This window comes from Tursiops truncatus, chromosome 1 (genome assembly GCF_011762595.2).
Source record: "Tursiops truncatus isolate mTurTru1 chromosome 1, mTurTru1.mat.Y, whole genome shotgun sequence".
NCBI lineage: Eukaryota > Metazoa > Chordata > Mammalia > Artiodactyla > Delphinidae > Tursiops > Tursiops truncatus.
Genome location: NC_047034.1, coordinates 72,948,084 through 72,971,838, shown reverse-complemented (window position 1 = coordinate 72,971,838; position 23,755 = coordinate 72,948,084). Strand labels below are relative to the sequence as shown.

General features: G+C 45.0%; 2 protein-coding genes, 1 long non-coding RNA gene and 2 other non-coding genes across 38 annotated transcripts in view; 4 read left to right on the top strand and 1 right to left on the bottom strand.

The window, feature by feature from the left end:
* The window catches only part of UBAP2L (ubiquitin associated protein 2 like), a 42,866-nt gene extending 23,007 nt beyond the window's left edge, over nt 1–19,859 (top strand). For 7 of the 32 annotated variants that reach the window (XM_033858148.2, XM_033858153.2, XM_033858192.2 and 4 more), the window contains 17 exons: nt 1,870–2,068; nt 2,677–2,954; nt 3,112–3,284; nt 4,304–4,493; nt 5,221–5,275; nt 5,677–5,851; nt 6,665–6,737; nt 7,805–8,000; nt 8,091–8,179; nt 9,444–9,497; nt 10,123–10,204; nt 10,959–11,176; nt 11,581–11,686; nt 16,405–16,472; nt 17,562–17,759; nt 18,176–18,226; nt 19,075–19,709. In XM_033858148.2, coding sequence (XP_033714039.1) covers nt 1,870–2,068; nt 2,677–2,954; nt 3,112–3,284; nt 4,304–4,493; nt 5,221–5,275; nt 5,677–5,851; nt 6,665–6,737; nt 7,805–8,000; nt 8,091–8,179; nt 9,444–9,497; nt 10,123–10,204; nt 10,959–11,176; nt 11,581–11,686; nt 16,405–16,472; nt 17,562–17,759; nt 18,176–18,226; nt 19,075–19,170 — 2,301 coding nt within the window. In that variant the 3' untranslated portion in view covers nt 19,171–19,709. Of the gene's footprint in view, nt 1–1,869; nt 2,069–2,676; nt 2,955–3,111; nt 3,285–4,303; nt 4,494–5,220; nt 5,276–5,676; nt 5,852–6,664; nt 6,738–7,804; nt 8,001–8,090; nt 8,180–9,443; nt 9,498–10,122; nt 10,205–10,958; nt 11,177–11,580; nt 11,687–13,091; nt 13,496–13,754; nt 14,640–16,404; nt 16,473–17,561; nt 17,760–18,175; nt 18,227–19,074; nt 19,710–19,742 lie in introns of those variants that run through there. The other 25 variants (XM_033858256.2, XM_033858191.2, XM_033858176.2 and 22 more) reach the window with 14 other exon arrangements.
* Nucleotides 4,783–4,919, top strand: LOC117309949 (small nucleolar RNA SNORA58). Its single transcript, XR_004524222.1, has one exon. It is a non-coding gene; the product is annotated as a small nucleolar RNA SNORA58 (small nucleolar RNA).
* Nucleotides 9,903–10,038, top strand: LOC117309944 (small nucleolar RNA SNORA58). Its single transcript, XR_004524221.1, has one exon. It is a non-coding gene; the product is annotated as a small nucleolar RNA SNORA58 (small nucleolar RNA).
* LOC141279127 (uncharacterized) lies at nt 19,364–21,038 on the bottom strand. Its single transcript, XR_012332930.1, has 2 exons — nt 20,924–21,038; nt 19,364–20,839 (listed from the first exon to the last, which is right to left on the bottom strand). It is a non-coding gene; the product is annotated as an uncharacterized lncRNA (long non-coding RNA).
* HAX1 (HCLS1 associated protein X-1) lies at nt 20,833–23,611 on the top strand. Of its 3 annotated transcripts, none has more exons than XM_004330551.4 (7): nt 20,833–21,109; nt 21,635–21,891; nt 22,058–22,245; nt 22,696–22,747; nt 22,875–22,981; nt 23,110–23,200; nt 23,350–23,611. In XM_004330551.4, exons 1-7 carry the CDS (start codon nt 21,057–21,059, stop codon nt 23,433–23,435), a joined length of 834 nt encoding a protein of 277 aa, XP_004330599.1. In that variant the 5' UTR covers nt 20,833–21,056; the 3' UTR covers nt 23,436–23,611. The 3 variants fall into 3 exon arrangements, with proteins under 3 accessions (XP_004330599.1, XP_073663180.1, XP_019775069.1); XM_073807079.1 differs by having other exon boundaries at nt 21,000–21,155; nt 21,576–21,891; XM_019919510.3 differs by having other exon boundaries at nt 21,015–21,155.
* Nucleotides 23,612–23,755: the final 144 nt, after the last annotated feature.

The window sequence follows — 23,755 nt, the reverse complement described above, 5'->3', positions numbered from 1 at the left end:
TGCTGTGCGGGATCATCTCTCTGCCGCAATCCTGTACTTTCAACTAGATTTCCAGTGTTTTTGTACTTGTTTGTATAGTCTTGGGATACAGACTGAAGTGGAAAAAAAAGTCTTACGTTGGGTTGGACAGATGGGTTTTGTATAAGCACCGCTTAATTGAAGATCATGATGTGCTTAAGTAAGAACCTAAGAGAGACTAGACTAAATCTCCTTGGAGGTTCTTTAGAATAGTCAAGGCCACATGGTTAATCTTCTGGTCTAGGCTGGTAGTTTTACTTGGTAGTAGGGAATAGAGAAAATCCCCCAAAAGCATTAAGAGTAAATTTTGTTTTGTCATCACGATTACCCTGTAGAACTTGGATATACACAGAAAACAATAAAATCAGATTGACTCATTACTTGATCATTTAATGCAGAAGTTGAGATAGCTCCTTGACTTTGCTTCTTTGTCTCTATGCTAGTTATTAGAAACATTGAGATGAAGCTCAGTTAGTTGTTTTTGTTCCTTTTGAGCTGTTCAGTGGAAGGGGCAAAGACTTTAATGGCTGAAGTGAATTTTTTTTTTTTTTTGCGGTACACGGGCCTCTCACTGTTGTGGCCTCTCCTGTTGTGGAGCAAAGGCTCCAGACGCTCAGGCTCAGTGGCCATGGCTCACGGGCCCAGCCGCTCTGTGGCATGTGGCATCTTCCTGGACCGGGGCACGAACCCGTGTCCCCTGCATTGGCAGGCAGACTCTCAACCACTGTGCCACCAGGGAAGCGCCTAAAGTGAAATTTTATATCACCTTCATGTTAGCTTAATAATCAAGTATTAGTTGATTTAAAAATTCAAAGGGGAGAAAACCCCTCCAGTCATTAAAGGAGTCCCTGAGAAGGAAGGAGGGGAAAGTGATGGTAATGGTATAAATTTTAATGGCTCTTATTTTTTTTTTTTTTTTTTTTTTTTTTTTTGTGGTACACGGGCCTCTCATTGTTGTGGCCTCTCCCGTTGCAGAGCACAGGCTCCGGACGTGCAGGCTCAGCGGCCATGGCTCACAGGCCCAGCCGCTCTGCGGCATGTGGGATCTTCCCAGACCGGGGCACAAACCCGTGTCCCCTGCATCGGCAGGCGGACTCTCAACCACTGCGCCACCAGGGAAGCCCTGGCTCTTATTTTTTTGACTGCTTGTTATGTTCCATGCACATATTAAATGCTTTAATCTTGTTTAATCTTCCTACACCTTTATGAGGTACTACTTTTATTCCTATTTTCAGATGAGGAAAATGAGGTACAGACCAATTACAAGTAATTTTTCCACAATTATTTAACCAGGATTTGAATGTAGACAGTCTGAGTCCAGAGCTTATGCTGTAATGGACTATTCTATTTTGTGACATTTTTAAAAAAAAATTTATTTAGTTTTTAGTTTTGGCTGTGTTGGGTCTTCATTGCTGTGCATAGGCTTTCTCCAGGTTCGGCGAGTGGGGGCTACTCTTTGTTGTGGTGCACGGGCTTCTCACTGTGGTGGCTTCTCTTGTTGCAGAGCACGGGCTCTAGGCGCGTGGGCTTCAGTAGTTGTGGCACGCGGGCTCGGTAGTTGTGGCTCACAGGGTCTAGAGCTCAGGCTCAGTAGTTGTGCGCACAGGCTTAGTTGCTCCGCGGCATGTGGGATCTTCCTCGACCACAGCTTGAATCTGTGTCCCCTGCATTGGCAGGCGGATTCTTAACCACTGCACCACCAGGGAAGCCCCTGGACATTCTTTACTTGTCTTATCTGTACTGGCTCTTAACAGGGATAAGTGTTTTGTTTTTGTTTGTTTGTTTGTTTTTTGAGTAGTTGAACAAAGTTGCTTGGATGTGGATTCCTCTAATCTCTGTGTTGATCTACAGGTGAGCATGTTAGGGAAAGGATTTGGTGATGTCGGTGAAGCTAAAGGCAGCAGCACCACAGGCTCCCAGTTCTTGGAGCAATTCAAGACTGCTCAGGCCCTGGCTCAGTTGGCAGCTCAGCATTCTCAATCTGGAACCACCACCACCTCCTCTTGGGACATGGGCTCCACCACACAATCCCCATCGCTGGTGCAGTATGGTGAGAAATATGGAAAGTGATTTGAATTCTTTAAGCATTGGAGCATTACTGCCAGGAGGCTAGCAGGAGTAGGGGTAGAGAATGTGTTCTGAAGTGAGAAGAAGGGCAGCCAACTGGCTCTTTTCCCACAGTGATTTCCCCTGGTGAGATAGGCTCAGTTCAGAAAGCTGGGGAGTAATAATTAAATACATAAGTTGCAGCTGTATATCTCTATATCTCTTTCATCAAATTTAGCCCTGTACACATTTGCAGTCTTCTGTTGACCTGAGGATGTTTTGGGTTTTCCCTAGGTTTATCTGTAGTATTTGAAAACATCATACTGCCTTTGGGCTTTTCCATTTTAGGACCTTACACTTTAAACATGGACAATTCCTGAATTCCTTTCTTACATAGGCAGGATAATAGTTTTGATTTCATTAGGTTCTGCTTAACAAATAAAATCCAATGATTGCCACCTATAGAAATGAGATTAAATCTTAAAAGAGGACCTGTTTATATGAGTTTCTGATTCCTGGGGGCCTAGTTCATGGCTCTAGAGCAGGATAATAGCATTTTCTTGAGGTTCACGAACACCTCTGGCCTCATGCTTATTGGATTTCCTCGTGCAGATTTGAAGAACCCAAATGATTCAACAGTGCACAGCCCCTTTACAAAGCGCCAGGCTTTCACCCCATCTTCAACCATGATGGAGGTGTTCCTTCAGGAGAAGCCACCTGCAGTGGCTACCTCCACTGCTGCACCTCCACCCCCGTCTTCTCCTCTGCCAAGCAAATCCACCTCGGCTCCACAAATGTCTCCTGGGTCTTCAGACAACCAATCGTCCAGCCCTCAGCCGGCTCAGCAAAAACTGAAACAGCAGAAGAAAAAAGCCTCCTTGACTTCTAAGGTATATTTGAACTTTTAGATAGATATTATTTTAGGGCAAAGGGGTGTGGGATTTGAGAATTGAGATTGTAAGGGTGTAATTTGGAGGTTTAAAGCAGAAGTTTTTTATTAGTCTTACAGTAAGCTTATAGTAAACCATTACTTTATCTTCTTTACAGATTCCTGCTCTGGCTGTGGAGATGCCTGGCTCGGCAGATATCTCAGGGCTAAATCTGCAGTTTGGGGCGTTGCAGTTTGGGTCAGAGCCTGTCCTTTCTGATTATGAGTCCACCCCCACCACGAGCGCCTCTTCAAGCCAGGCTCCAAGTAGCCTCTATACCAGCACGGCCAGGTAGAGGAAACAGCCGTCATAAGACTTCTTTTATCAGACATTTACCAGTTTTTCTAAATCTCCTGCTGATTCCTAGAACTCTGGACAGGCCAAGCCTCTGATTGAGTGAGAGAAAAGTAGCCAATTTTAGCATTTTGTTGAGCATTTTAAAATATTGTTACTAGGTTTTTCCTAACTCTAAACAGAAATGTATCCCTTGGGCACTTCTAGAATGTCCAGGCACAGTTCCTAGAGACATGTACCCCACCTTTAACAGTACCTTGGCCTCTACCACAGCTAAAAATGTGTTTGACACTTTTAGCCCCTTGGTGTGGACTTAAGCCTACGAAGGGTGTAGCTTTGAACTCCTAGGAAGGAGGTGACATTAATACATTACACAAGTAAAAGAAACCTTTCCAGTAGAACCGTCCCTGCCTCTTCTGATAGCTATCAGGGAAGGCCATCTTAAGCAGTAGAAAACCCTGGAGGAATTTTTTTCAATCCTTAGAATTTAAAAATAGAGATGTCTTGCCCCAGCCTAGCTCTGTTGAATCATAATTGCTGTTAATGCATATGAATATTTTAAAAGTTCCTTTCAAGAGAATTTTACTTCATAGGGTTTTTGAGAGGGCCAGGAGCTCAGAATTCCTTAAAATGAACATGAGCAAGAGGTGATTTTTCCCATGTTTAGGGTTCATGTTATGATGGTATCAAAGGGACCAAGAGTAGTATATCCTTTCTACTGACTTTTAGCCTCTTTTTCTAATAACAGCAGCATGTAAGGGAACAAGAAATTTTTCTCTTCCTTTAAGAGTTGAAAATGTTTTTAAACTGGATTCTTAGCTTAGATCCCTGGCTCTATAGGATGTGGAAATTCCTACTGTTCTCAGGAGAAAATTGCGGCAGTTTCTTTTATTTGTTGCTGGAATTTTTCTTTTTGATTGTAATCAACTTACACAAGTAGTGGATCTCCACTGTTTTAGTATCAGTGGATCTGCTCTATTCGTCTCTCTCAGATTTTCCTTCTCCATTCCCCACAGTGAATCTTCATCCACAATTTCATCTAACCAGAGTCAGGAGTCCGGTTATCAGAGTGGCCCAATTCAGTCGACAACCTATACCTCCCAAAATAATGCTCAGGGCCCTCTATATGAACAGAGATCCACACAGACTCGGCGGTACCCCAGCTCCATCTCTTCATCACCCCAAAAGGACTTGACTCAGGCAAAGGTATTGGCTTCATGAGCCCCTGGGCATTGGTTAGGAGAATAGTGGGCAAAATCTCTGAAATATTAGTGTTTTACTTCTTGACAAATGGTGCTAAGACACCTCTGAAGTGCTGATTGAGAAGCTGAACCACATTTTTGTGGTTGGTGAAATAAAAGTTCTCTTCACTAACCTTGGAGACTCAGAGCCAGAAGATCATTCTCTTTGCACTAAAGATTCATTCTCTTTAGTAGAATCAGTCTCAATTACCTGTTTTCTCTTCTTGGAAGATCTGATTGCCAGCCTTCTGTGGGTGCATATCAGTAGACCTCACCTTGCTATGTCTTGGCTTGGTGAGGGGGACAGCATATGCTAGAGGCAATGTGGAGTGACTGTCAGGTGCAGCCAGCAGAATAGGTGGTTTGGCTGAACTGTCATACTCCCACATCCTCCCCCAGGGATCACTGGATTTGGACCTTTCCTATGTCTGTTTGGGGTTTGGGATCTCTTCAGCAGTTTGGGCATTGCCTTCTGTTGCCCTGGGTCACACAGGGTTGGTATATCTTACTATTGTTGTTTTTAAATTTTTGTTGTTTTTACTTTGTTTGGGTAGTATACATTATGTTAATCCTTTCATTGTAGAATTTCTCTGAAAGAAATTGGTTGAGAGAAGTTAAGCTGAGTCAATGTGCTAACTTGACCTATTCACTTGAGTTTGTCTGTTTCTTATTCCTCTTTTTTTTTTTACCAGAATGGCTTCAGTTCTGTGCAGGCCACGCAGTTACAGACCACGCAATCTGTTGAAGGTGAGTGTTCTCCAGGCTTTTTCCTCTCAGTTGTAGTGTTTTTACTCCCCTTTAAATATTTTTGCATTTCGTAGATTGTTGTGAAAAGAGCCCTGCCTCAATGATCAAAACTTCTGGTATAGTCTCAGCTTGGTTTTTTCTACCTTGCTGTTTAATCTCAAACTATCGTAAGTTTCAGGTTCTCTGTCTTGTAACAGTGATAATCCTCTGGGTTCTCTTTATTGGACAAATGAGATCAGTGCTGTGAAATGCTTGGAATTAAAAAAAAAGGAAAAGATTGTACCTAAATGTTAGTGGTCCATTACTAAATAACTCACACTCTTGTCTTTGGGACAGCCTAGGGCTGTCGTCACCTCTTAATAACTTCCTCTGATGAGGTGAATTCCTTTCTTTATTTCCAGGTGCTACAGGCTCTGCAGTGAAATCTGACTCACCTTCCACTTCTAGCATCCCCCCTCTCAGTGAAACGGTATCTGCAGCTTCCTTACTGACAACAACCAATCAGCACTCATCTTCCTTGGGTGGCTTGAGCCACAATGAGGAGATTCCAAATAGTACCACCACACAACACAGCAGGTGATTTGGGGTGAGGATGGAGGTTTGGGTTGGTGAGTAGTAATAACAGAGCTCTCTGGTTCTATCTTGTCCTCTCTGCCTAGCAGAGACCACATTAGCTAAGTGGGTAACCTAAAAGCTATGGGAAGTAAAGACAGAGGAGGCTTTTTCCCTTTTTCAACACCCATTCTTGCTTTAACTGCTCACTACTCTTGGCTGGCCATTGTGTTTACCATATGATCTCAGGATCTCCTTGGTCCCATATTATGCCTTCTTTGCCTATGTTCTTTTTTTTTCAATTGATGTATAGTTGATTTACAATGTTGTGTTAATTTCTGCTGTACAGCAAAGTGATTCAGTTATACATATTTTCTTTTTTATATTTTTTTCCATTATGGTTTATCTCACAGGATATTGAATATATTTCTATGTGCTATACGGTAGGACCTTGTTCATCCATTCTATATATACTAGTTTGCATCTGCTAACCCAAAACTCCCACTCTATCCCTCCCCACCCCGCCTGCCGGCAACCACAAGTCAGTTCTCTGTGTCTGGCCTGTGTTCTTTTTTTTTTTTTGCGGTACGTGGGCCTCTCACTGCTGTGGCCTCTCCTGTTGCGGAGCACAGGCTCAGTGGCCATGGTTCACGGACCCAGCTGCTCCGCAGCATGTGGGATCCTCCCGGACCGGGGCACGAACCCGCGTCCCCTGCATTGGCAGGCGGACTCTAAACCACTGCGCCACCAGGGAAGCCCTGGCCTGTGTTCTTGACTGAAGCTCCAGGTCAGGTAACCATAGCCCTATGGCTAATGGCAACCTCTTTTACCTTACAGCACGTTATCTACTCAGCAGAATACCCTTTCGTCATCAACATCTTCTGGGCGCACTTCGACATCCACTCTTTTGGTAAGTGTGATGCTGTAAAAGAGGAAGTATGGTCTTGTTTACACTTAAACAACTATCCAACTGTAAGAGTCTCCCAAGAAGGGAGTCTTGAAAATTTCTTCATGAGGTGGCAAAGTGATAATTCATCTGAAGTTGCAGGAAAGGAGTAAAAAGGATGTTTGAAGCCGAGAGAGGCAGAAGAATCCAGAAATATTGCAGAGCTGTGGGCCAATTCTCAAAGCCCTGGAAGTGACTTTTTTGAATATATGACTTTTTTTTTTTTTAACACTTAATTGGGTGGGACTTTGTATGCTATGATAAATTCTGTAAGAACATCCCTTTCTAACTGGTACAGCCATTTTCATTCATTGGTCTGGGGTATGGCAAACATGAGTCCTGAAAATAATCAGTTTGAGTCTGGGCATCCTATGAAAGTAGAGGCCAGATGAGAGCTTTTGGCCAAAGAATTAATTTCACTGTTGTGATTTTATAACAATTTGTGGAATTAAGCTGAGATGGTAAGGAAGAAAACTAACTTCAGGAGGAACTGTTTTGGGCAAAGGTGTATGGTTTGTCAAAAGCCTGGGGCAAGGTAATAAGGGTTAAGGCTTTCTCAGGAATCTCTCTTTCCTCAAGTGTACTATTTCAGGTTTAAATTCATTAGAACTTGTACTTCTTTCTAGCTTGTGAACTTGTCTGTTGTGCTGGCCTAGTGAAGAAGAATGTGGGAGAGAAGACTGTGATATATTTTTCAGACCTAAACTATCTTTTGTCTCCTCATTGGCTAGTCAGTGTTCGTTTCTAGGGAGTTTGTCCCCACTCGCTCTGTTGCCTTTCTGAACAGGGTGATAATGTGCAGTGGGTCTGTTGTTACCATCCTTACCAGATGAATGTTGGGGAATGTGTAGCCAGGCAGTATTTAGTAACTTCTTCTAATTACTTTGGCAGAGAGCACCCTAATACCCTGCCTCAGCCTTTTTAATTGAGAAGTTGGTGTGATATAATCAACAGAAGGGATTGTCTTTCCTGACCTGTTATACTAATCACTGTTTCCTCCTCCTCTCTTCCACTGCACCGCCTTTTTGAAGCACACAAGCGTGGAGAGTGAGGCGAATCTTCATTCTTCCTCCAGCACTTTCTCCACCACATCCAGCACAGTCTCTGCACCTCCCCCAGTGGTCAGTGTCTCTTCCAGTCTCAATAGTGGCAGTAGCTTGGGCCTCAGCCTAGGCAGCAACTCTACCGTCACAGCCTCCACTCGAAGCTCAGTTGCTACAACTTCAGGTAGCCCTGCATAGAAGATGAATTGCATTCCTTTGGTATGAATGAGCAAAGTAATAGTGTGACAAGATAAAAATATAATTTCTCTTTCAGGAAAAGCTCCTCCCAACCTCCCTCCTGGGGTCCCGCCGTTGTTGCCTAATCCATATATTATGGCTCCAGGGCTGTTACATGCCTACCCGGTAAGTGAGACTGAAGGATCTTCTCCAAAAGAGGAAGGTGGTATGGCTATTCTTTATGGCTATGGCTTCAGATGGAAGAATATAATTAAATAATAAGTGAGTGGTTGTCACATGTAAGCAAACAAGTTTTTAATCTTTGTAGTTTTGGGAAAAAATAATTTTTTAGAGAGGAAGGACTAAACCTAGACCAGGTCCTCTACTGTGTATTTTCTCGGGTGAAACACAATTTCTGGGCCTCAGAAGCCAAAGGCCAGAGTGTCTAACTGGAATCCCTTTCTATTTCTTAGGGAATTATTTTCTCTAGTTGGATAGATTCCTAATTTCTGGGGGTCTATGCTGGCTCTGACATAGTCAGAGTAGAGTTCCCTGACTTAGTCTGGGGCTATCTGAGAATAGGTGACTGACAGTAGTAGCCTTTTGCTCTGCTGTGTCTTGTATCAGCTTCGTGTATTCAGTGCCTATTAAGATGAAGGATATTTAATAAAAAAAATTTTTTTAAACGTCTGTTTTTCAAACTTATGTTTACCAGGGGATTAGAGCGGGGGTGGGGGGGAGGGATAAATTGGAAGATTGGGATTGACATATACACACTACTGTATATAAAACAGATAACTAATAAGGACCTACCATGTAGCACAGGGAACTCTACTCAATACTCTGTAATGGCCTATATGGGAAAAGAATCTAAAAAGAGTGGATATATATGTATAACTGATCCACTTTGCTGTACACCTGAAACTAACACAACATCGTAAATCAACTATACTCCAATAAAAATTTTAAAAAAACCAAAAACTTGTTTTTGCCTTCGGAGAGTCTAGAAGAATATCATACATATGAAACATCCATTAGCACTTTTTTAATAGCTAACACACTACCTTAGTACCCAAACATTAAAGAGTAGAGTAAAATGCGAATCCTTTCTGAAGGAGATAAATTTTAAGCCATATTTTGAAGGGCAAAGGAGGCAAAGACAGGTAGAATAAAGCAGGCTATATATGTATGACTTGTGCGTACCCTACTGCTACCCAGAGGCCAGCCTAGTTGAATCACTGTGTAGCTCAAGGAAAGCTTCAAGACCTTTCATGAATCATGTAATCTCTTTGTATTTCACTTCTTTCTTAAAGAAAATGAAGGAAATAATTCATGTCCTCTTCTTCTTAAGAATGAGGATGAATGTTGATTTATCTTGTCTCTTAGCTCCTTGGTTTGCTACCATCATGACCAGTCCTCATTAATATTGTTACATGTTTGTATCTTTCAGCCACAAGTATATGGTTATGATGACTTGCAGATGCTTCAGACAAGATTTCCATTGGTGAGTATATGGTTGTAGAGCTTAGAAAAAGAAAGTGATCTTAAAATTAATGTTTGGATTATTCCAAATGTTCAGTTGATAAGTCACAGACTTGGCTCTTTCTCAAGCCATACCTCCATACACATACTTTAAGATATATTAGAATGTACTTCGAGAGTGGTTCTAACAGAAGGTAATTTTTTTTTTTTTTTAATCAGAGTTGTGACATCTTTGAAGTAAACACATTTTAACCTGTTATAAAGCTCAGAGTACTGTGGAGCTCTTGGGATGCTTCCTGTATGTCTCAAACACTTTGATGAATTCCAGAAGGAAGATCTGTTTTCTCAGTAGTAGTAGACTATGAGGGATAATATCTAGAGGTTTGAGAATATTATTGGTGCTGATGGACTTGAAGTGTTTCCTGGTGGGCATACTTGTAGACCTTGCCTGACTGTCCCCATGGCCAGGCAGGGGGGACAGTGTATGTAAGAGTAATATGGAGTTTGTGCCAGTTCAAGCCAGCTTAATCAATGGCTGGATAAATTGCAGTACTCCAACATTCTCTTGCTTCTCACCCTGAATGACATGTCCTCACTTCTGGGAATGAGTGGCATTGAGTCTCTGCTCTTTTCTCTCTCTCTTTCAGGATTACTACAGCATCCCATTTCCCACACCCACCACTCCGCTGACTGGGAGGGATGGTAGCCTGGCCAGCAACCCTTATTCTGGTAGGATTGGGATAGGGAGGTTGTGTTGGCCTTGGTGGCAGAAACCTGATTAGTAGAAGGAAGGGGTCCAGTTCTCACCTTAATTAAGATCTTTGACAGAAGTACAAAATGGATGTGGTAAATCAGGGTTGGTAGATTCAGAATCCTGCTGAAGATGAGCATGTAGCAGCTTGGCTTCTCATCCCACTTTCTGTTGTCTCCCTGTGACTCCGGATGATGTGTTGACTTCTCAGCTATTCTCTAGCTTTTTCCAGGAAGTACTGTGGTTGAACTGACCTTCCTCTACTCATCTCTGCTCCTGTTCCTTACTCATGTGGCAGTCTCATTGCCTTGCTAGGCCAGGGCCTGACCTATTGTTGACCTTATTGCCCTGTCATTTTCCCTGACCTAGCATTGTTTTTCAAGTCCAGCATGGAGTTTTCCCCTTGGAGGGGAAGCAGAGAAGGAAAGGAGGGGGTGGGGTGGGGAAGAGATGAAAGAAAACAGGTGGGCAGGGAAATCATACAGGAGCTTTATTCTGGGAGCTGGTTTCTGCCACAGTATTGCATAGTCATGCAACATTAGTCCTTGACTAGCACTGTGCAGATTGTGTACTGAGCAGTGCTAAATGGAGCCGCAAAGAAATGGAATTCAAAGCATTGGACTTTAATAGTCTCTGAAGGCTCTCCTGGAATCATGTGAAACCAGAAGAGGAAATTCTGCATTGGTGTTGGGGGGTGAAAGTGGCAGATACATTTAGCCTCTCGTGTCACAGGTGACCTCACAAAGTTCGGCCGTGGGGATGCCTCCTCCCCGGCCCCGGCCACAACCTTGGCCCAGCCCCAGCAGAACCAGACACAGACTCACCATACCACGCAGCAGACATTCCTGAACCCGGCGCTGCCTCCTGGCTACAGTTACACCAGCCTGCCATACTACACAGGGGTTCCGGGCCTCCCCAGCACCTTCCAGTATGGGCCTGCTGTGTTCCCTGTAAGTACTTGGGCTTGGTCTTTACTTGTGGTGAAGAGTCCTAGCCCTGGACACTATGCTAGCTGCTTTGAAGGCTAGATGACTTTTTTTTTTTTAAGATGACTTTTTAATAATGAATGAAGAGGAACAGTTTCCACCTCTGGCCTCTTTCTGGCCTGGGAGAGGGAGTGGGGCTGGGATTGGGGTAAGGAATTACCCATTCGTAGAATTAGCTAAAAGGGGAATGTACAGCTTTGCTTCCCTCAGACTCTCATTCATTCCCTGAACCCATTTTGCTAAGTAAACTGTGGACAGCATACATCAGAGTGGGTAGCCATCTGAATGCCCAGTCTCTGGAGTAGGACGGGTCGGTTGAATGGTACTTTGCTGCCATTTCACTGTAGTTCTGGCCTATTGCTCTTCAGGTGGCTCCTACCTCTTCCAAGCAGCATGGTGTGAATGTCAGTGTGAATGCATCAGCCACCCCTTTCCAACAGCCAAGTGGATATGGGTCTCATGGATACAACACTGGTAAGCTCACCTTGACCCTGGCTGTCATTGGTGTCTGTGGGATGTCATTAAATGAGTTTCAGGGAGGAAGATCTGGTGCTTGAGAAAACAGGGTTGATGAGGGTGTGCTGCTGCTCCATGTATGATTGTTAATGTCTGCCTGACTTGGGTGTCTGTCTGAGCAGCACCAACAGAGGAGCTTAATACTAGAATGTATATTCACTACTCATGACGGGAATGCCCTGGCTCACGAGTTGGCTGTTAGAATATGTTGGCTGGCCTAAACTTTGGGTGGGAAGCAGAGGGCCCCCAGATTTTACTGAGATGTCAGTGGAGGCAATTGTTAACATTTAAGGTACTGGTAGTACAATAGGGGATATATTCACTGAATAGAAGAGTTAAATGGGTTCTTAGCTAGCATGCTGTGGTAGCTTTGGCTTAAATCTCTTTGTAGTACTGCTTTTCTCATGTGGCCCCTTTTTATCGCCTATCTAGAGGGCCTAAGATGTGGAGAGAAAGGAGTAGGGCATGAATACTCAATAGAGGGAGAGTTGGACCTTTAGGTTCCTTCATTTGTATGGCTGGTCTCTTGCAAAGTCCATTTGCACCTCTGATGGCAGGGAGGGAAATACGGGAATCCTCTGAATGGGTGCTGACCTCAAAGATATTAGCCTATCCCCTGCTCCCGTACCTGACACCTACTCTCCATTTTTGGAGGACAGGGAGTAAGAGTCTTTGAATAAAACAATTCCATCTACTTTTTTCAGTGCCTTGTAGATGTGTATGGGGAGGAGGTGGTTGCCATTGCTTGGGGTTGGAGTTGAGGGTTGTCCTTTAAAATTCTTAGTTATGGTTACATGGTGATTCGGATGGAGCTACATCTGTGTTCTTCACCCTTGTATGGGCTCCAGGTGGTTAAAATTGCCCAAGGTTTTCAATTATTGGGAAACTGAGCTGAGCAAAAGGGCAGTGGGTCTGGGATCTAACAGGTGGAGCTTTGAACTGTGTTGTATGACTTAGAGTGGGTCAAGATTTAAACTAAAGAAATCCTGAGAGACCCCATTGAGATTTAATAATGCCCAGACTCCTTGTGCCTAGGGCCCCCCTCTCACTGAGCAGGTCCACCCTAGTCTTTGGTGGGGAGGATTATAAGCTTTTGTCTTGGAGTGGCCCTATTCCAAGAATATTAGATTTAGGTCTTAGCTGGACCAGGTTCAAGAATTTGAAGAGGTAGATGATTGGTTATAGAAGAAAATGGCATAACTGATTTTGGAAATCCTAGCTTCTTACTTCCCTTAAGATTTCAGAGACCTCCTATAACAGCCCTTTAAGAATCCCCAGTTCCCAACCCCACAGAGGGCTCTTGTCATCCCATTCCTCATCAACCTCTAAATTCATTTATTTTTATGTATTTGATTCCTTTTAGGAAGAAAATATCCACCCCCTTACAAGCATTTCTGGACGGCAGAGAGCTAATTTGGCCCAAGGCTGGGGGCTGTGTTTTGTGTGTGTGTGTAAATTTGCACTGAAGTCTTGTTTCAGAAACCAGACCACTGAGGAGAGCCTGCTGAGCTGTGGCCATGGCCTGCGTGGCTTGGGGAAATGAGTTGGTGGATACCTTCTGGGCTTTTGAACTTGCCCTTCCCCCATTTCCCTCTCCCCCATGTGTCTGACCCTGTCTTACCCATTTCGAATTCAAGCGGTGCAGCACCTCCTCCGAAGCATCAATGCACACACCTGCTGTTGCTTTTGATTTCTGGAAGGCATGTAGTTCCAACTTGTAACAAAATATTTGTAGTCTTCAATAAACTGTGGTATTTCTTTAGCTAACTCTGGCGTTCTTTCCGTGCATGTCTTTCTGGACACTAGGAGCCAATGTTGTGCTGTGGATGAAGGGTGGAGGGTGGCCTTTTCAATCAAACCCCAGCATAGCCAAAGAACTGTTAACTTTTCAGTATGGTGATTTTATTAAGGTGGGGGAGGGGAAGTGGCCTCAGTTCCCAGCCTGTTGATTGGTTAGTCAAGAAAGCTATTTGTAGAAAATGCCCGATTCGCCATACTTATTATAGCTCTTCACTTTTCCATTTAGATCTTCCCCTTGTCTCTGACATAAGCAGAGGAGAAAGGACAAAAAAGTTCGTGTCATGTCATTGTGAAAGGCTGAAGAGATGGTGTTCAGAGCTGTTGTTAGGAAAGTATCTTCCAAGGCTTAATTCCCACATCTGGTTCCCAAGGGCCAAGTGGCTGATTGAGATCAGATAAAGTCATTAGTGACCAGCTAGTTGATGACTCAGGCTGTGGAAACTGTTCTAGCCTGGAACATTGTTCTTAGTTCCTCGATGGCTTTTCAGGGATTGTGGATTATTAGTCGTTTTGCACTTGTGGGTGTAGCTAAGAATGTGTGGGAGAGATTTGGTTAGACATCTCCTTGACTATGGAAATTCTCATCCCCTCTCAATCCAACTGGTACACCATCAGCCCTTCATTCATAGAGTTAACTTGGACAGTGAGAACCCTGTCCTTGGTTAATTGGAAACCCAGGTACTTCACTTTCTTTGTATTTGTTCCCAGCCCTCTGGAGTAATTTTGTACTGTGAGTGTGATCAGCTTTCCCAGGGGCTGCCATGCTGGGAGAGATTGGTTCTTGTTTCTCCTCCTGGCCATCCACATTGTGTTTGTATGATCAGCACTGCTTGGGAGTGGGGGTAACCAGGGGGTGTTGACTGTTGGAAGGAAAGCAAGAAAACTCCGTAGTCTGAGGAGATTGCTAATTACTGGTGAATGATAGGTAGGGAAACCAATGCCCATTATATTCTAGGGTCTCAGGTGCTTACACTGAGGCCATTTAGGGCTACTACACAAAGTATTCTCTTTTTTCCAGCATTTCCAGTTGTTTCAACCAACAGGCCAATTAAGGCCTCTAGACTAGAAGCTGTTTTTTAGCTAATCCACCCTCTGGAAAGGATGAGACCAGGTAGGGGCACATTGGAACTAAATTCCTCCCTACCACCCGGCTTGAGAGTCGGCCATTTCTCCCATTATGTATGGGATGACCAAGTGGTGTCAGCAAGCTGTTTGAGCCTTTGCAGTAAAGATCATTGTCTCTTCTGGTTTCCCTCAAAAATGTTCCATTTATATCCTGTCACACCTTACTCTCAACCCTTCCACACAAACCTCCTCATTAGCTTAGCTTTTTCCATAAATGAACTCCTGTTCTTAAAGTTATGCCTATTACCAGTGATTTGCCAAATGGGCACCTGGGGCTTGCAAAGGGAAGGGAAAAAACTATTCCGTTAGTTCCTGTATTGTCCCCTTTTTCTTCAGTGCCTTTAAAGTGTAGAGTTGATACTTTGGAGATGGGGAAGTATTTTCTCATGCTTGGTTTCTGTAGTTGTGTTCTTTTCCTAGTTGGTGTTTGCTCCTCCCTAGAACTATCTGGACTTGTGATGTGGGAGGGTTCTCCAGGGTAAGATGCCACTTCTACTGGGAAGATTCTAAAGTGGCTGTCCAAGGTGGGCTTAGCTTTTGAAGGCTGCCTTGGTCTAGAGAGGATTTGGGTTCTGGAGTTTGAAGAGAGATTGCTGTTGAATTGTGGGTGAATGGAGAATTCCTCATTTGTGATTTGGTCAGTTTAGTGCTTCCAAAAAACTCTGAACAAAGTGCTCCTAACAGCAGAGGAGAACGATCCAAAGACATAAACTGAAATGCAAAGTTTTTCTGAGGTTTCATTTTATCTCACTTCCTGAAAACTAACAGATCTTTAGAAAGGATGCTCTAAATTCCTAGTTAAATTTGAGTTACTTTTCCTTCAATATTGGTATACAGTTTCTCAAGTAAGTTGCTGGGTTATTTTACCTGATGGCTTTTTCCTATCCTTAACTTATTGCCCCATACCCTAGGAGGTACAGTATGTGTATTTCAGTTTAAGGAGTACAAATCAAAATGGAGAATTGTACTATTGCGGTTTCCTTAGAATTGTAGTTGGTGGTAGGGAGGTTTTCAACAGGAAACATATGCAAGTTGCTGGAGTATGGATTAGAGCTTTTAACTCATGGAAAAGCTGAAGTTGTAAACTAGAATGACAGTTGGATTTTTGTGTTCCACCTAGGCTGTAGGAGAGAGCCTACCCCTATCTACCTTCCTTACCCCTCTCCATGCTTTGGCTTAAACTGAGCAAATGGAAATTAGCCTTTGCGCCAGCTCTTTAAATCATAAGTCTGTAGCGTAGAATTGCCAAGACTCTGGGGAAGCTGGACTAAGTAAACTGAGAATGAAAGTGCTCTTGGGGGTTGAATAGGAGTGCTCCTCTCATACTTACCTTATGCTGTGGAGGCATGGATTTTGAACCCGTTCAGGAGCAGCACTGCAGAACTGAGTGGAGTTGGGGTCAGTTGATTTGAAATGGACGTTAAAAGTTTAATACAATCCTGTTGGGCTTTGGCACAGAGAAGTGTTTTGAAAACCATATGCTAGTGAGGTTTGGCTATATTCCTTAGTCCTCCCCAATACAACACACCTCCCTCTCACATAAATACTCAGTACACATCTGGAAAGGGCAGGAGAACCTAGGGAGCTTTTGTGTCGTGAACTCTTATCCCTCAGGACTGACATGAAGCTGGAAAAACAGACCAAAATTCCCTTGCAGTGCTATAGCTAGAAGGGCTACACACATCATCTCCCAGGGATGGGGCCAGGCAGCTAGCTGAGCTAATCCTCCTGTCTGTTTCCTCCTCCCCCAGGTGTATCAGTCACCTCCAGTAACACAGGCGTGCCAGATATCTCGGGTTCTGTGTACTCCAAAACCCAGGTAGGTGCCTGGCTCTGGATAGAAGTGGAAAAAGAGATGACATAGAGGAGGTGGAGTTGGAATGATAGAAGTACAGTGAACATGGGAATTCCCTGGCTTTCCAGTGGTTAGGACTTGGCGCTCTCATTGCCATGGCCCGGGTTCAGTCCCTGGTCGTGGAACTAAGATCCCGCAAGCTGAGTGGCGCGGCCAAAGGGGGAAAAAATACAGTGGACAAGAACAACCCTAAGAGAGGTGTCAGGAAATCCATTCTACTAGAAAATGAGTGTCTCTAAACCTCAGTTTCTTGAAGAAGTTTAAATTTAGCCCTCTGGGAAAAAGCAAGAAAAATGTTACAGGAAGCTGCAGTGTGGTAAATTGTTGTGATATGTCATGTGATTTACTGTGCAACTGTCCTGGCCCTTTACATACCCACTCCCAACCTTTTCATAAGTTTCCGAGAGAACACATATGGAATGAAGGGAAACTAGTTCTTTCCATTCTTTTTGTAAGTATATCTATAAACAGTAGGAGAGGACACAACCCAGTAGCTAAAGTGAGGCATCTGAATTATCCACAGATTTGTATTGTGTTGCTCCCCCCAACACACACCATAAATAAGTAAAAGCTTGATGTAAAGTATTAGGAGTTATGGTGGAGTCTTTCATGGCCAAGACCATTAACACTCAAGAAACCTCAGTGTGTATTCATTTCTTTTGAAATATCCAAGGAGTTCTAATTTTTACCCAACTCCAGGGGTATCGCTATTTGTGCTAAGAGTAGTTAGCAGATTTCACTGTGTTCATGAATGATGTTAGAATTTATGAAGTGCTGTCACATCTATTCTCTCATTTGGTCCTTACAACTGAGAGGTTAATAGCATCCCTGATTCATGTTAAGAGAAAATGAGGCTGAGAGATTAATTTTCTCAGGTTCACACAGCTGTTAAAGGGTAGAGCTGAGGCTAAGACCTGAATGTCTGACTTCAGGTGCAGCATTCATTCTCTGACACCATGCTGCTTTCTGAGGGTGGGGGATCTTGGGTTCAGAAATTCTGAGGATTAGTTTGCTGATCCCTTTTACTCTCTCTCCTCCCATTCTCCTGGATAGCAGTCCTTTGAGAAACAAGGTTTTCATTCCGGTACTCCTGCTGCCTCCTTCAACTTGCCTTCAGCCCTAGGAAGTGGGGGGCCCATCAATCCGGCCACAGCTGCTGCCTACCCACCTGCCCCCTTTATGCACATTCTGACCCCCCATCAGCAACCGCACTCCCAGATCCTTCACCATCACCTGCAGCAGGATGGCCAGGTAATAGCCCTTCCCCCTCTTTCCTTTCCCTTCCTTTTCCTTCCTATACCCTAAAACTACCTCCCCTTTCCTTTTCTTACCCTTCCTCACCACCACCTTCACCCAGTCCTCCCCAGCGCCAGCCATGGGCACACAGCACATACAGACACAAGCGCACACAACACGAGTGGCCGGCAAAGGAGATGTCAGAGAAGAGGCCAGATTGAAACCTTTTTTGCCCAGTTCCTTTGGTGCCTTTCTCCTCCACCTCTTCCCATAGCACAGTTGTCCTCATCCTATCAGACCTGGGTCACACCTCCCCTCTTACCTCTCCCAGCCTTCCCCCTTCCCTGACATTATAGCTTTCCCTTCTAATGGTGGAGTTCTATTGTCAAAGTTTGTCCCTTTATTTTCCATATATCCTGGTTCTGCCTCAGCTACCATATTTGCAGATGATTCTCTGTTGCCAGCGCCAGCAGGAGGAGCAGGTAATGAAACTGAATGATGATATGCTTGAACCCACTCCTTTTCAGTCCCCATTTCACCTCCACAGTCTCAGGGAACTTGAAGAGAAAAGATTGCACGGTCACAAATCGGGATACACAAACACAAACACCTTGCTGAGCTCTCTGGCCTCCCGTTCCTCTTGTCCTCCTCTCCTCAGTGTCTTTTTCTTTCTACCCTTCCCCGACTCTTGAAACACTTGGTTACTGGAATGGAAAGGATTCTTGGGGCAGCATCTGGAGCCTGGGGCCTCAGACTGTCTCTCTTACCTTTCCTGAAATGGGCTCGCAGATGTGATGTGTGGTAGGGGTGGGGAGCCCTGGGGTGGTGCAGGTGACCTCTCCCCCTTCCTCATAGGTGGTTGCGGAGCTAGAATAAGGGCTGCCTTGCTCTCAAAGACAGATGTCCAAATTGAGGCATTCATGGGGATCAGTGAAAGTGAAATCACCTTGTGATCACTCATCTCCAAGAGGCTATAATTCTCTCTAGAGAGTAGCCTTTCCTCGGATCAGGGGATGGTGGGTTTGGGGGGTGAGGAGGTGAAATTGAAAATTAGTAGAACTGATGCACTATCTTGTCTCTCAAAGTATCCCACCCTCTTTTCATCTTTCCCTTATTTAAAGTTTTAAAGTGTTTTTTTACTTGTCAGAGGTGCTCTAACTGCTGTATAAAACAAATTTCCTATGGTTAAGAAGTAAGCTTCAGAGTAGTTTCTAAGCAAGGGGAATGGGAGAGTAAAACAATTTCCAGATTTCCACCTGAAGATGTCATAAATTTGTCCCACTAACTAGACATCTTTTTCCTCCCCATTCACCCTCCCATTCCCCTGCAGACGGGCAGCGGGCAACGTAGCCAGACCAGCTCCATCCCGCAGAAGCCCCAGACCAACAAGTCTGCCTACAACAGCTACAGCTGGGGGGCCAACTGAGGCCCTGACTCTCTTCTCCCGGTCCCATCTTCTGAGAGGGCTTCTCAGCCTGGCAACTATGGAAACAGCATCAAAGAGAGAAAGGAATGTGGGGGGGTTCCACTGCCCCCACCCCCAGCGGCCCATCCCATGCCTCAGCTTCATGTCTGTCCCATTCCCATACCATCCCCACTCTGTTGTATGTATTATAGGATTTGTATTTTCTCCTTTTTTTTCTTCCTTTCCTCTCCTCCTCCCCCCTTGCATTCAAGATTATGAAACTTTGCTGTGGGCCCTGCCCTCCCTTCTCCTCCTCCTGTTCACCCTGGTGGTGTGTGGGTGAGGTAGGGAGGGGGGACCCCCAAATATATATCAGCCCAACAGCCCTAAGTCTCCTCCTTTATTATTAGGAAACAAAACAACAACAACAAAAAAATGGCGTCATGAATATGAACAGCATTGTCAGATGAATTAGTTGAAGTGTTTTTTTTTTTTTTTTGTACTGTGTCCTCAAATTTAATGGATTAATGTGTCTTGTATATATAAAAAGAAAACCTCTACCTTCAGCCTCTGCCCATTCTTGCTCCGTCTAGGATATCCTCAGTCTCGTCGATGACCAGCTTGATGAATAAGTATTACTGTACCAACTGGGCCTTCTCTAGCAGGCCCCGAAGGCAGTGGAATAAAATGAAATCTTCGCCCTTTAAGAACTCCTCTGACCTTAATGTGCTAGTATCTTGCCCTTGAGGGCATTCCCTTCCCCCCCTCCCCTAAGAATTACACAGCGTGGTGCCTGGAAAGAATCACTGCAAATCTTCATTTCCTCCAGATCTACAGCAGATTTTAGGCAGTGAAGGGATAGCAGATATTGGGTGGAAAGGGAAAGGGTTAAGCAGGAGTTGAAAGAAATGGCTTTGTAGAATCAAAGTGTAATTTAGATGGATCCAGGCAAATGAACTGGAAAGAAATGAGGGCAACATGCACTGTTGGCTAGCAAAACTGAAGCAGTAGTTCTTACTTCTTGAGTGCTTTCACTTCAAGTAGCTAATATCCAACCCCTTGAAAAGGAGTCTAGAGCAAGGCCAGGGTTGGGATGGAGGTGGGGGTACAGGGAGGGGGAGGCTTTTAAAGTCAGTGACCCGAAAAAGAGGATACTTACAGCCCCAGATTCTCTCCCAAGACACTTCAATAGATTTCCCTTGCTCTCTTACAAAGTCTTTATCCTGGTGGTTGCAGACCCTGCCTGAAAGAATTAGGAGACTCCCGTATAGTTATGACAAAATCCTTAATAGCTGGAGAGATGGAGTTAAATCCATGCGTTCCTCTGTTTTTATCTTTTACTCAACTCTGGGGAAGTCACTACTAGAAGAAGCTTAATGCAACATTTTGTCCATCCCTCTAATTAATATTAGACTTTATTTGTATCAGTCAAGAAACAAACTGGACGGAGGAAAGGGGCGAGGTGGGTTTAGAAGGAAGACTGGTCGTCCATGGGTTGGTGAGCCGGCGGTGAGGGTGGGTCTCGGTCCGGTTCATTTGTGCGGGTGGGCTGCCCTCTGGCGGCTGCCTCCGGTGCCATCCAGTGTCAAACCCTCGAAACACCCTGTTGGAGCGGGTTGATCGGCAGGAAGGAGAATTGCCTTAGGAGGCAGGTGATCGTTGTAAAATGAAAATTCAGTACGCCCGCTCCCTTCACAGGAAACAGTAAAAGAGAAAGCCTTTGGAACGTGATAGGCCCGTCCGCCCTGCCCCCCCCCCACCCAGTCCGGCTTACGGTCGTTTTACGACAGTGTCCGATCGCAGGCTTGCTTTCCGGTAGCGTGGTCTGACGCTTCGCTCAATTTCCGTCAGCGTAGCTCTGGCTACCCCCAGCTGTGGGGTTCGAAAGTTCGAGTCCCACTGCGGGAATGAGCCTCTTTGACCTCTTTCGGGGCTTTTTCGGCTTTTCTGGACCTCGGAGGTGAGAGCGGGTCCGGGCCAGAGAAGGTGGGGCGGGATCCTCTGAGGTGAGCTTGACCCTTGACACCCTATTTTTGGAAAAACATCCCTTTCCCTACTCTTTCAATTCCTGCGGAGAGAACGGAAGTCAACATTGAGCGCTCACCCCGCGACAGTAACCAGGGCAGTCGTTAAGAGGAGAGAAAACAGCCGCTTAAACCTTTCTCCAGTCTGGGGTGATGCAACAGGGGCGCGGGTGGGGAAGACAATAGGGCTTTGGGGAAGAGAACAGTGAGCAAGTGAGCAGGACCTTGGGAGAGAAGGGAGGGGCTGGGGAACAGTGAAGAAAAGCCGAGCGGAAGCGTTTGGGGGAGCCGCGAGGTGAGGGCTGACTTTGATAAAAACAAAATAAACCCGATGGCCAGTCCTCTTAACCCTCAATTCAGCTTCCTAGATCGCAACTCTTGTCTCACTTTGTCACCCATTAGCTGATTTTATGGTTTAAGTAGTGCTGAAATCTTGGTGGCCGATCTGCCTCCACCCCTAGCCACAGAGATCCCTTTTTTGGAGGGATGACTCGCGATGAAGATGAAGATGATGAGGAAGAAGAAGGAGCCACGTGGGGCCGTGGGAGCTCGAGATTTGAGGGTCCCCAGCCCCCCGAGGAATTTGGCTTCGGCTTCAGCTTCAGCCCAGGAGGAGGGATGCGTTTCCACGATAACTTCGGCTTTGATGACCTAGTACGGGATTTCAATAACATCTTCAGCGAGATGGGGGCCTGGACCTTGCCTTCCCGCCCTCCTGGTGTGTGGATGCCCCGGGGGAGAACCTGTGGTTTCTGCTGGGTCGGTGGGTGAAAAAAGGAACCTGCAGAGAGTAGTTGGGGGTTGGGAAGTGTGAGAAAACTGATGATTTCAAGGAGATTTAAAAGAGTCCAAGTCCCCAGCATCCACCTGCCACCTTTCTGCAGAACTTCCAGGTCCTGAGTCAGAGACACCTGGTGAGAGACGGCAGGAAGGACAGACGCTTCGGGACTCAATGCTTAAGTATCCAGATAGTCACCAGCCTAGGATCTTTCGTGGGGCCTTGGAGAGTGACGCAAGAACTGAATCCTCCAAACCAGCACCAGGCTGGGGCTCCCAGAGACCTTTTCATAGGGTGAGTACATCTGGGCCTGAAGTGGGAGCCTGTGGAGAAAACTGACTGCAAAGACTGGAAACCTTGTTGGAATCTTAACAGTCTTGGGTTGGAGTCCTAGGCCCTCCACTTGGTGTATTTATATGTTTTCTGTATTAAGCTTCTTGTAGGATTTTCTTTGGGGGGAAATGTGAGTTCTGCTTTTTGTTTAAAAAAATTGGTCTAAATGATTCTTGGACAAAGCAGATTTCTTGAGGGAGGACAGAAAAGTATCAGTTGAGGAATGCTTTTTGGTAGAGGGATACATAAAACAGGTAGGAAGGTGGAAGGTATAAGTAAATAAAGCTATCCTGGCTGGGATTATTTCTGCTGAGGAAAAGTAGTTTTGGAACTTGGAAATAGTTTGGGTTCTGTGACCCCCTCAAATTTGATTGAAAGGTGTCATTTGACCTACTTTGGCTTCTTCTGCAGTTTGATGATACGTGGCCTGTGACCCCCCATTCTAGAGCCAGAGAGGACAATGGTGAGTTTGGAGGGAAAGGACATTTACCAGCCCTTTGTTCTCCCTCCCTGAAATTTCTTCCGGCTACACTTGTTCCCTTCTTTCCCTTGGACTCCTTCTTTCCTCTTTCCTCTCTCTGCCCTTCTAGATCTTGATACCCAGGTTTCCGAGGAGGGCCTTGGCCCAGTTCTGCAGCCCCAGCCCAAATCCTATTTCAAGAGCATCTCTGTGACTAAGATCACTAAGCCAGATGGGGTGAGTTGGGAGAGACGGGTAAAGGGAACTATGGTCAGAGAATGTTCTGGAAAGGGAGACCTATGTAAAGAAATCAGTTAACTCACCTTTAGTGATGTTAGGGATATGGTGGGGGCTTCTCCTTGTAGACAGTAGAGGAGCGCCGGACTGTGGTGGACAGTGAGGGCCGGAAAGAGACCACAGTAACCCATCAAGAAGCAGGTGGCTCTCCTAGAGATGGTAAGTAAAGAGTATGAATCAAAGGGATCCATTTCTTAATTCCTCGGGAAAGGGAAACCCTTAATCCTCCTACCCTTTAACATTATTATTCTCCTTTGCCCCTGTCTAGTCTCTTTCATTTAGCCTCTGTGTATCACTTTCTTCCTTAGGTCCAGAATCACCAACACCTCCATCCCTGGATGATGCCTTTTCCATCCTGGATTTGTTCCTAGGACGTTGGTTCCGGTCCCGGTAGCCTTGTTAACCCTCAGAGGCCTTTAGGTTCTTTTCGCCTCCCACCCTTTGCTCACCAGCAATGGGCTTAGTTCTCCTCCTGCCACGTCAGCACCTTGGGTGTGTGGAACAGTGAATTGGGGGTATGTCAGTATGTCACTCACCCAGACTGACCAATAAAACCTTTATTTATGCTAATTCCTTAGTCTTGGCTTTGTCATGGCTGTTCCACTTTCTCACACTATCCAGGGCTTCCCAAATTAACTTGGCCCACAAAAAATTATTTCTTAATTTTTTGCTTTACTTTCCAAAACCTGATTTTGATAAGTAAGGGTCAGGTAT